General features: G+C 48.5%; 1 protein-coding gene across 1 annotated transcript in view; it reads left to right on the top strand.

Moving 5' to 3' along the window:
- DNAI2 (dynein axonemal intermediate chain 2) overlaps positions 1–3,177 on the top strand; it is a 49,998-nt gene extending 46,821 nt beyond the window's left edge. The window contains exon 13 of the mRNA XM_077163724.1: positions 2,515–3,177. Coding sequence (XP_077019839.1) covers positions 2,515–2,598 — 84 coding nt within the window. The 3' untranslated portion in view covers positions 2,599–3,177. The remainder of the gene's footprint in view (positions 1–2,514) is intronic.
- The last annotated feature ends 9,024 nt before the right edge of the window (positions 3,178–12,201 follow it).

Raw genomic sequence — 12,201 nt, forward strand, 5'->3', positions numbered from 1 at the left:
AAAGAGGAATTTAGGGCGGGCCACGGTGGCTCAGCAGGCAACAATGCTCGCCTGCCATGCCAGAAGACCCGGGTTTGATTCCCAGTGCCCGCCCATGTAAGGAAAAAAAAAAAAGGAGGAATTTATAAGTGGCTAATTTACAGTTCTAAGGCAAGAAAACGTCCCAATTAAAACGAGTCTATAGAAATGTCCAATGAAAGGCATCCAGGGAAAGATACCTTGATTCAAGAAGGCCGATGAAGTTCAGGGTTTCTCTCTCATCTGGAAGGGCACATGGCAAACACGGCGTCTTCTGCTAGCTTATTCTCCTGGCTTCCTGTTTCATGAAGCTCCTTGGGAGGTGTTTTCCTTCTTCATCTCCAAAGCTCGCTGGCTGGTGGACTCTTTCCTTCTCGTGGCTACATCATTCTGCTCTCTCCAAATCTCCCCCTTCTCCAAAATGTTTCTTCTTTTATAGGACTCCAGAAATTTTTTTAATTAATTAATTTATTTATTTATTTTAAAAAAATTAACAACAAACGAACAAAAATATCAACATATGATCATTCTGTTCTACATATATAATCAGTAACTCACAATATTATCACATAGTTGCATATTCATCATTTCTTAGAACATTTGCATCAATTCAGAAAAAGAAATAAAAAGACAACAGAAAAAGAAATAAAACAAAAACAGAAAAAAAAAGATTATACATACCATACCCCTTACCCCTCGCTTTCATTGATCACTAGCATTTCAAACTAAATTTATTTTAACATTTGTTCCCCCTGTTATTTATTTTTATTCCATATGTTCTACTTGTCCGTTGACAAGGTAGATAAAAGGAGCATCAGACACAAGGTTTTCACAATCGCACAGTCACATTGTGAAAGCTATATCATTATTCAATCATCATCAAGAAACATGGCTACTAGAACATAGCTCTACATTTTCAGGTAGTTCCTCCAACCTCTCCATTACATCTTGACTAACAAGGTGATGTGTACTTAATGCGTAAGAATAACCTCCAGGATAACCTCTCGACTCTGTTTGGAATCTCTCAGCCATTGACACTTATTGTGTCTCATTTCACTCATCCCCCTTTTGGTCAAGAAGGTTTTCTCAATCCCTTGATGCTGGGTCTGTTGAGCATCTTTTTATGTACTTATTAGCCATTTCTATACCCTCTTTGGAGAAATGTCTACTCAGTTGTTTTGCCCACTTCTTAATTGAGTTGTTTGTCTTTTTGTTGAGTTATAGGATTTCTTTATGTAGTCTAGATATTAAATCCTTATTAGATATGTGGTTTCCAAATATTTTCTCCCATTGAGTATGTTGTTTTCTCACTTTCAAAGGATAAAGTCCTTTGATGTACATAAGTTTTTAATTTTGTTGTTGCTTGTGCTTCGGTGTAAAGTCCAAGAAACCATTGCCTTACAGAAGATCCTGAAGAGGATTCCCTATGTTTTCCTCTAAGAGTGTAATGATCTGGGTTTTTATCTTTAGGTCTTTGGTCCATTTTGTGTTCATTTTTTCTATATGGTGTAGGTAGGGGTACACAAACAGGGTGAACTTGAATGCGTCCAGTTGGCAAATTGGAGGACTGGCCCCCATTCTCCTGAATAATCCCAAGTATTCCTTGGCCCTCCTTGGCTTGCAGAGACATCTGCCTCTATCTCCCTTGGCCTTCCTGATTGCCTCCAACCTCACGTGGCGTACTTACCTGCGCCTCGTGCCTCTCTCCTCGCCCCTTCTTATAAGGGCAGCAGTCAGGGTGGGTTCAGGACCATCAGATCCACTCTGTCCTCATTTTAATGAATCACATCTTCACAGGTCCTATTTCCACATAAGGTCACACTCACAGAATGGGGAGCTAGGACTTGAACTTGTCTTTTTGGGGGGGACACAATTCAACTCCTAACAGGTAGGGCCTCGGGGCATAGCTGGGGAGCCCATCCCTGGGGCAGAGTTAAGTAACGACAAGCTGGGGAGTGGGAGGGGCAGGAAAGGGCTGGGGGGGGCGGGTCTCAGGCCTGAGCTAGGGGTCCCATGTGCCCTCCCCAGCTCCCAGGCTGCTCCAGACGCAGCAGGAAAAAGTTAAGGCACACAACTCAATTTCCCCCTGCTCTGCCTGCCACACGCCTCCTCTCTTGGAACCTTTACAGTTCACCAGAAATGCTGGTGGGGGGCTTAGAAAGCACCACTTGGCACCAGCCTCTCCTACATGTGGGTCTTTACGCTGTCATTTCTAATCCTCCACTGCCCTGCGAGGTGTCATGCCCATTTTACAGGGGCGGGGACCGGCCTGGGAAAGGGGCTGGCCCGAGGTCATGCCGCTGGCCGTCGGCAGAAGCAGGACCAGATTCTATCAGATGCTCTGTGCCCTCCTTAGACACCCACTGGCTCGGAGCACCCATGCGCTGCCAGCACGGGCTCCAGGACACTCAGCAGGCAGCTGGCTGCCGGTGGGCTTGGAGGGGGGTGTAGGCCCACCCCCCACCCCAACAGTTCCATGGTGTCTTTCCTTGACAGAAGCAACGTCTGGAGATGGGCGAAGAGGGGGAGGAAGAGGACGGAGGAGAGGTGGAAGGGGGCTATGAAGATGCACCAGTCTAGGAGCCAGCACCTGCCGGCACCCCCACCCGGTGCTCTTGTTCTGGTCTCACAAGTTGGGGGCTGAGCTTCCCCCCGTTAAGGCATTCCTCTCCTGGGAGAGGCCGGGAGAGCACCTGGGTCCCTGGCAAGCCCCCTTCCTCCACAAATTGCCGACAACCATGGACTCACTGCAGTGAGTCCCAAGCAGCCCCTGGGAGGGAGGCAGGAGGCAGGGCTTATCCCTGAGCTGCCTCCCCAAGGCCGACGCCACCCTCACCCCACGCAGCCTTCCAGCCTGGGTAACCGCTGTGATTCGGCATCTCGAGGCCCCTCAGCAGCCGTTCTCCTTCACATCCTCAGCTGGACTCGCTGTAGCCATGGCCAGGCCTGGGAAAGTCAGGGCTGGGGAAGGGGTTTTTCCTTCCCTTCTGCATACAAACTGGGAACAGAGAAAGTCCGTCCACTGACAAAATATTGTTTAAAGCCACTCCTTTGTCAGAACCTTCCGCCGTGTGCTATTTTTTATGGCCTTGTGAGCTTTCTATTACCTTATTCTTGACACATTAAATTAGTAATTATATTGCTAACAGTTAGTGCTTATGATGCAGCCTGTGCTAAGAGCTTTGTGTGTTGTCTTATGTGTAAGATTAGTGCTCTTATTATGGTCACGGAGAAGAAATGGGGGCTGAGGGGTGTGGGCAGGGACCCGCGAGGGGCAGAGCAGAGACACGAGCCTGGCCGGTTCCCTCCCGAGCCCTGCACGGTTGCAGCTGTGGGCCAGGCTCGGGCAGGGCCCATAGGGGCTCCAGGGAGGATCCCCTGGTCCATGGTGCTGCAGAGCAGTCAGTGATGTCAGCAGGGCGGTGGGGGGGGGGGGGGTCACTTCAGCGCCAACACTGCCCCAGGAGAAGTCCCCTGAGCCCGGGTCACCCATGGCTGGCAGGGGGTCCTCCCAGGGCTCCAAAATGTCCTTTAAGAACTGTCCGTGCCAAGGATCTTTGGGGGGAAGGGCCAGGGACCCTTGTGCCCAAACTAAAAAATCACTGAGCTGCCCCTAAGGCTAGACCTTGATGAACCGCCAGGCACATGGAGTGCTTTCTATGGGCGACACACTCCATGCTTGAGATTCACAGCGCCCAGCAGGCGTGCTCTCGCCAGCTTCAGTCCCTGTGCCACAGGCGCATGGAGGGGAGGTGACTTTCCTGAGTCTAAAAGGAGTGAATGGCAGAGCCAGGACTGCAGCCCAGAGCTCCGGCACTAGAGCTCTGCCCCTCCTGCCCCACTGCATCCCAGGTGTCCCAGCCCGGAAAGAAGAATGGACTCAGCGGAGTTTTCCCTCTCACCCAATGGGGACGTGTGGGCAGTGGGCCAGGGTGCCTTGGTGAAGTGACAGCCCCACATGTGGCACTTCCTGCTCTGTGCCGTCTCCTGGCGTCGGCTGTTCGAGGATTCAGGGAAGGAGGGGCCCTGGCACTGCCCTTAGAGCAGTGGATCCCAACGGGCCGACTGGGCCCACCATGGAACGTTTGACAATGTCTGGAGACATTTTATTTTGACACACCAGGGAAGGGGGTGCTACTGGCAGCTGGTACATAGAAGCCAGGGGTCAAGAGCTGAGCTCAGCTGAGCTGAGGGTGCTGAACTGCCAGGAGTTGGAGCAGCCATGAAGACAACAAGCCAACATGAAAGTAACCATCAAGTCATTGATCATTTACTGCCATAGTATGAGCACGAGACTACCCTGGAAAAAGCACGGCTTCCTCACTGTCCCATTTTCCTGGGTGAGGCTTAGATAGTTCAGCACAGGTGGGGGCGTCATGTCACTGCAGATGGAGTCCAAACAGAATGTTCCTGCCATTTTATGAACCTGAGGACCGAGCTGGGGGGAGAGCGAGGAAGAAGGGCTGGGAGTGGGAAATCCCTGAGAACCGAGTCCACGTGGAGAATAGTGTCTTCAGGGCCCCTCCTCCCCGCCGGATAGAGGTGTCTGCAGAAGGTCTAGGTTCTGAGCTCCCTGTAGGGAGGCACCTGGGCTAGGAATGCAGCTGTGCATGTGAGCATGACCAGCCCTGGGGGCAGGAGTCCTTGGCAGCAGCTCCCTGCAGGGGCTGCAATGCCCTGGCCACCACCAGGTTGGGGGGGGGGGGAGGGGGAGGGGCATGGTTGCCTCTGAGAGATCCACCAGGTAAAACCCATGGATGGGTCTGAATGATCACACACAGGACTTGGGCCTGGAGCTGAACTCACCTGGGATGCTGCTGAACATTCCCAGTGCAAAAGACAGCTCCCCACACAAAGAATTACCCCATCCACAAAGTTAGTAGAGCCAAGATTGAGAAAGCCCAAGCTAGAACACCTAAACAAATAAAATGCCCCAAGATAAAGCTCAAGCTCCAGAGTGTGCTGACCCAGGCACACGGATGGACTCCTCGGTGGCATTCTGGGGTCACAAGCTCTGAGGGAGAACATTCTTTTGCTGCACTAGAAAATGGTCTTTGGCTTGTGCTTGAAAAGATGGGCCATCTGCTGAAGCCCACAGGTCCTTGGCTCTGGGCACAGGGTTTGCATTGTGCTGGGCTGGCATTTGAGGAATGGGCCGTGGGAGAAGAGATGAGAGCCCCACAGACATTGCTGGGCAAAGGGCGGCTCAGACTCTGCAGATGTGCTGCCCACAGCTGCTCGTCCTGACGGCTGTGAACTGCCCCTGCCTTACTCACCCAGCCTTGGTGGGAAGCTGCTGCTTACTCTCGTCCCAAGAGGACCAAAACCAAACCTGGTGCATCATCGGAGAATCAGAGGCTGCCGGAAAAATGAGCAGCCCCGTGGGTGTGGAATGTGGAATGTGGAATGCCAAAGACAGGGCCTGGGGGTGGGACACGTCCCAGGCAGGGTCAGAAAGTGGCAGGGGCAGCCATCAGACCCAAGTGTCCTCAACCGCGATATGTGCCACTTGCCCCTGCACCCCTGGGGGGAGCGTGTGCTCCTGCTTCGTGACCTTTTCTATTCCGTTGCCTCGATTAATGAATATGCCACTTAACCGACGCCAGCCATAGGCGATGGGAGAATCACTGTCCCACTCCTTTCCATGTGGTCACCAGGTCCCTATGGGTCCCTCAGCAGGACTCTAAATAAGAGGCCCCTTGCCTTTTGCCAATAACAGAACAAAGCACCCTCCTGGGTCAGAGGCCCATAATGGGTGCAAAGTTGTTGCTGACAAGCCCCGCCCACCATTTCCATCCCCTTTGGGCCTTTCTCTCGCTGCCACTACTGGAACCAGAGACCCAGGAGCAGGCACCCCTGTGCACCGAAAGCCGTGGGTTCAGCGAGACTGACATGGGGATTGCAAAGAGAAGCAGCACTTTAGGGAGCTCCCAGGCAGGGGAGGGAGCATTTGAAGCCTGAATCAGACTCAGGCGCCTACCATCTGGGCCACTCTGCCACCACTCGGCACTGTGCCAGGCGCTGGCAAGACAGTGGCAAATAAATCAGATGCAGCCCCTGCCTGCCCAGAGCTTGTACTCTAGCGTGAGAAATGGAAACCTAACAAATGCCCAGACAACGAGAAATTACAGTTGTGTGCAGTGACATTTTAAGAAAGAGTCCAGGGTGCTAGGAGAGGGATAAGAAGACCTAACCCAGACTCGAGGAGAAAGGGGTGGTCAGGGAGGCCTCCTTGAGAAAGAGACGATGAAGCTGAGACCAAAAAATGAGTGTGAGGCCGCCAGGTGGCACATGTGCACACGTGTGTGAGAGGGCGTGTGTGGTTGCTGGAATGACATGGAGGGGACTTCCAGGCAGGGGGAGAAGCACACACAAAAGCCCCAAGAAGAAGAAAGCTGGTGCAGCTTGGTTTGACCAACAGGGAGAAACCCGTGTGGCTGACATAGGGTCAAGACCTTGAAGGACCAGCTAAGGAATTCCAACTTTCTCACGAGATGACGGAGGAGCAGGGACAGGGCATGAGAAGCATAGGCATGGAGTGATCAGATTTGCGTTTTACAAAATCACTTAACTTTGCAATGTAAAAATATCTTTGCATTTTTACAAAATACACTCAGGGAAGAAGGCATGGAGGCCAGTTTGGAAGATGGTGGCTTGGAGCAGGGTGGTGGCCCTGAAGTTACTTCTCTGCAGGTGGGTTGCCTATGTTATGGGAATCTGTTAAGCTCCTAGGGCTTCCAAAAGCAAGTATCACAGACTGGGTGACTTAAAACACTAGAAATGTATAGTCTCCCAATTGGGACACTAAAGGTATGAGATCAAGTTAGCGGCAGGATTGGCTCCCTCTGGGTGCCTGGAAGGAGAATCTGTTCCTTGCCTGTTTTTAGCTTCCAGTGGTTTCTGACAATCCTTGGGGCACCTTAGCTTGTAGCTGCATCGCTGCAATCTCTGCCTCCATCTTCACATGGCCTTCTGCCTGTGTGACTGTCTCTGTGTCCAAATTTCCCTCTTCTTGTAAGGACACCAATCATTGGCTTTCTGGCCCACCATAGCCCAGTATGACCATCTTAACTGATGACATCTGGAAAGACCCTATTTCCAGATGAGGTCACAGATACCTGGGGTTGGGACTGCAATTTCTTTTGGGGGGACCCAATTCAACCCATAATAGGGAGTAAGGAAATAATACACGGCAACTGTCTGGTTCAAAGTAAATGCTCAAAAAAACACCTGTTTGGGATGGCACCTGATGGCCAAACCAAACAGCCTCTGTCCCTGGTGGCAAGTTCTAGGTTAGGAAGAGGAGCTACCAGATTAACTCGTAAATTGGTTTCTCAGGGCCCCTTCAGCATCTAAAGAGAGAAAAATTTGAGAAAAAAAATTTCTATGAATGTTTTGTTTTTCAATGACTAAAGGGGGGTGGGTCAAGCCTATAAGAAGCCACATCCAGGCTCACAGTAGGTGGAACTTTGGTCCCTCGACCCTAGAGGGTCAAAGGGCTTTAAAAAGTGGTCAGGATGTCAATCCTACCTAAATTGATTTACAGATTCAATGCAATACCAATCAAAATCCCAACAACTTATTTTTCAGAAATAGAAAAACCAATAAGCAAATTTATCTGGAAGGGCAGGGTGCCCCGAATTGCTAAAAACATCTTGAGGAAAAAAAACGAAGCTGGAGGTCTCGCGCTGCCTGACTTTAAGGCATATTATGAAGCCACAGTGGTCAAAACAGCATGGTATTGGCATAAAGATAGATATATCGACCAATGGAATCGAATAGAGTGCTCAGATATAGACCCTCTCATCTATGGACATTTGATCTTTGATAAGGCAGTCAAGCCAACTCACCTGGGACAGAGCAGTCTCTTCAATAAATGGTGCCTAGAGAACTGGATATCTATATGCAAAAGAATGAAAGAAGACCCATCTCTCACACCCTATACAAAAGTTAACTCAAAATGGATCAAAGATCTAAACATTAGGTCTAAGACCATAAAACAGTTAGAGGAAAATGTTGGGAGATATCTTATGGATCTTACAACTGGAGGCGGTTTTATGGACCTTAAACCTAAAGCAAGAGCACTGAAGAAGGAAATAAATAAATGGGAACTCCTCAAAATTAAACACTTTTGTGCATCAAAGAACTTCATCAAGAAAGTAGAAAGACAGCCTTCACAATGGGAATCAATATTTGGAAATGATATATCAGATAAAGGTCTAGTATCCAGAATTTATAAAGAGATTGTTCATCTCAACAACAAAAAGACAGCCAACCCAATTACAAAATGGGAAAAAGACTTGAACAGACACCTCTCAGAAGAGGAAATACGGATGGCCAAGAGGCACATGAAGAGATGCTCAATGTCCCTGGCCATTAGAGAAATGCAAATCAAAACCACAATGAGATATCATCTCACACCCACCAGAATGGCCATTATCAACAAAACAGAAAATGACAAGTGCTGGAGAGGATGCGGAGAAAGAGGCACACTTATCCACTGTTGGTGGGAATGTCAAAGGGTGCAACCACTGTGGAAGGCAGTTTGGCGGTTCCTCAAAAAGCTGAATATAGAACTGCCATACGACCCAGCAATACCATTGCTAGGTATCTACTCAAAGGACTTAAGGGCAAAGACACAAACGGACATTTGCACACCAATGTTTATAGCAGCATTATTTACAATTGCAAAGAGATGGAAACAGCCAAAATCTCCATCAACAGAAGAGTGGCTAAACAAACTGTGGTATATACATACGATGGAATATTACGCAGCTTTAAGACAAGATAAACTTATGAACCATGTAATAACATGGATGGACCTAGAGAATATTATGCTGAGTGAATCCAGCCAAAAACTAAAGGACAAATACTGTATGGTCCCACTGATGTGAACGGACATTCGAGAATAAACTTGAAATATGTCATTGGTAACAGAGTTCAGCAGGAGTTAGAAACAGGGTAAGACAATGGGTAATTGAAGCTGAAGGGATACAGACTGTGCAACAGGACTAGATACAAAAACTCAAAAAATGGACAGCACAATAATACCTAATTGTAAAGTAATCATGTTAAAACACTGAATGAAGCTGCATCTGAGCTATAGGTTTTTGTTTTGTTTTGTGTTGTTTTGTTTTGATTTTACTATTATTACTTTTATTTTTTTCTCTATATTAACATTGTATATCTTTTTCGGTTATGTTGCTAGTTCTTCTAAACCAATGCAAATGTACTAAGAAATGATGATCATGCATCTATGTGATGATGTTAAGAATTAATGATTGCATGTGTAGAATGGTATGATCTCTAAATGTTGGGTTAATTTCTTTTTTTCCGTTAATTAAAAAAAAAAAAAGAGAAGGGATAATTGGAGATGAAGGGATACAGACTGTACAACGGGACTGGATATAAAAACTCAGAAATGGACAGCACAATACTACCCAATTGTAATGCAATTATGTTAAAACACTGAATGAAGCTGCATGTGAGGTATAGGTTTTTTGTTTTTTTTCTTTCTATTATTGTTTTAATTCTTATTCTGTTGTCTTTTTATTTCTTTTTCTAAATCGATGCAAATGTACTAAGAAATGATGAATATGCAACTATGTGATGTTATTAAGAATTACTGATTGTACATGTAGATTGGAATGATTTCTAATTGTTTTGTTATTTCTTTTTTTAATTAATAAAAAAAAAAATGTTATTTGCTTAAAAAAAAAAAAAAAAAAAAAGTGGTCAGGAGACCAGCAGATCCCAGCCGCAGGGGGCTTTAGGGGGAGGTGGAGAATGTCACGTTTCTTTGACTGAAAATGCCCTTGCCACACAGAATGGACATCAGTGTCACTGCCATATACATGGCCACATGAGCAGCCTTTTCACTAAGTAATGGAGATTTTGCCCATTGGAAGGTCCACTTCAGGTAAATGAATGAAAACTGCAATGGGCTGAGAAAAGGCCTGTCTTGGGTACGTTTTTTGTAGCCTTTGATATTTGCAGCTTGAACACCAACAGTGTTCCTGAGACCCTGGGTATAAAGGGGACTTTCTTAGGAAGATGTAATGTAGACAAGGCACCCAGCATGGCCTCTGGCACGTCAGCACTTTGGGGCGGAGGGGGAAGGAAGAGTGACGGAGGCAGAGCCTCTGAACCCATGCCTTGTTTGCAGGGATCTTAAAACATCTGCCAGTGGGATCTAAACAATTGCTCAGGTTTTCCCAAGGACAGTCCTCATGCATTCATTCATTGACTAAACTTTCACTGGATCCTGGGCACAGGGCTAGAAGTATCAAGGTAAGACATTGCCCCTTTGCTGAGACACGTGGCAGATGATTTTAATTTCCAGTGGTGAGTGGTCTGTTAGAAAGAAGCAATCGTCTCAATGGGGCACATGGGAAAAGGACCTAATCCAGGGGGTTCACGCTGGCCCCTATATTGGTCGAGACTCATATGTCAAAATCCTATTCAAACAAGTTGGATCCAGAGACTCAAATGATGTCATCCAGTTTCTCTCTTTGCAAGCTGCTCTCCTTGCCTTGGCCTCATGCCCTCCTGCCACAGTGCAGATCCTTCCATTGGGTAGGGGGAGGTTGTAGACATGACTCCAGGCCACTGGTCGCAATCTTCTCAGCCAATAATCCCAAGGCAGGAGAGAGCTCCTCCCTCCCAGTGTTACAAAATCCCAGGGGCAGGCTCTGATTGGCCCAGTCTGGCACTGCCCACTCTCTTGGACCAATCACTGTGACTAACAGCCAAGACTGGGTTGCAGGCTTCTGCTATGGCTGGGGGTGGCATGGGATGCTAGAGTGCGTGCCCACAGAGCCACATGGAAGGGAGGAGGGGCAGTGCTCCCAAAGGAAAGGGAGAAGAGACATTAAGATAAGTTTCGAAGAAGGACTTGCAAGACAAATAAGCAGAGGATGGCCCTCTGGACAGACAGAGCAGCAGGAGCAAAGCCGAGGGATGAGGATTGTGTATGGCTGAGCCCGGCCAGAGCAGGGGCAGGAGGAGGTGACCAGCCAGGGCAGGAGCTGAGGATGCAGGCAGGGACCAGCTCGGGGAAGGCTGCTGTGACTCCAGGTTCAGGGCAGACTCCATACGGAAGGCAGAGGGGACCCACGGCAGGCTTTCAAGTAAGGTACAAAGGCCCACCTCCCTTTCACAACAATGGCAGGGGGGAAAGTGGATTGGAAGGGAACAAAACCGGAGGCAAAGAGGCCAGGCAGGATGCTGTGGTCATCCAGATGGGAAGCTGCAGTGGGGACGGCGAGCAGGGGAGAGGCAATGGAGCAGATGAATGATGAGACTCTGAGCAGTGATGGTGTGTGGAGAATATACATTGAGTCCTCGTCAGGTGCCAGGATCCTGCCCGTGTAGCCCTTTAGTGGTAGTTCCTGAAAGATGGCTATTTAAGTGCTTTAGGTGAGTTCTGGGGAGAAAGAAGGGAGGAGGTTGATATGGAGGATGAACAGAAATTTGACAGAAGTTAGTTGGAAAGGGTGCGCCAGGCAGACAGACTGGCACGGACAAAAACCTGGAAGTAGGACCCAGCACCCATGTGTATGGTAGCAGAAAGCAGTCCAGATGGGTGGGACCCCAAAGTGCAGAGAGCAGGGCTATGGGAAATGAGGCTGAGTGGGAGGCTGGAAGGAAGTTTTAAGGAGCAAAGTTTCCGGGTTTACTTCTGTGCCACAGCTGCACTTTTCAAAAGCAGGGAAAGGGTGTGACAGGCAGAGATGGAGCCAGGGAGCATCATTCCACTGTCTGGGCGAGAAGGGGCAAAAGCTTCAGCCCAGGGGGTTGGAAGAGAGCACAGCCGGGAGATACCAAAAAGGAGAGAGAGGTGCAGAGGTAGAATATATGGGATTTGCATGTAGAGGATGAGGGAAAGAGGAAGTCAAATTTGACTTTGAGATATAACATAGAAGACGGCAGCGTCATTGACAAATACCTAAGCCAAGCACTTTGGGAACGGCGAGGACTTTGTGATGAGTCTCCAAGAAAGTCGGGCCAGGAGCATCCACTTAGAAGCTTCTCCGATTTTAACCTGTCAACAGCTGTGGGTCACCTTGGGTGGGATTAATGCATGGGAGGAATAGGAAAGAGAAAAATAGCAGTAGCCCAGTGGCCTGCTCCAGGGACCTCCTGTGGCTGATCGAAACATGTCAAGCTGGGAGGACTTTTCCT

The sequence above is a fragment of the Tamandua tetradactyla genome, chromosome 6 (assembly GCF_023851605.1).
Source record: "Tamandua tetradactyla isolate mTamTet1 chromosome 6, mTamTet1.pri, whole genome shotgun sequence".
Lineage (NCBI taxonomy): Eukaryota > Metazoa > Chordata > Mammalia > Pilosa > Myrmecophagidae > Tamandua > Tamandua tetradactyla.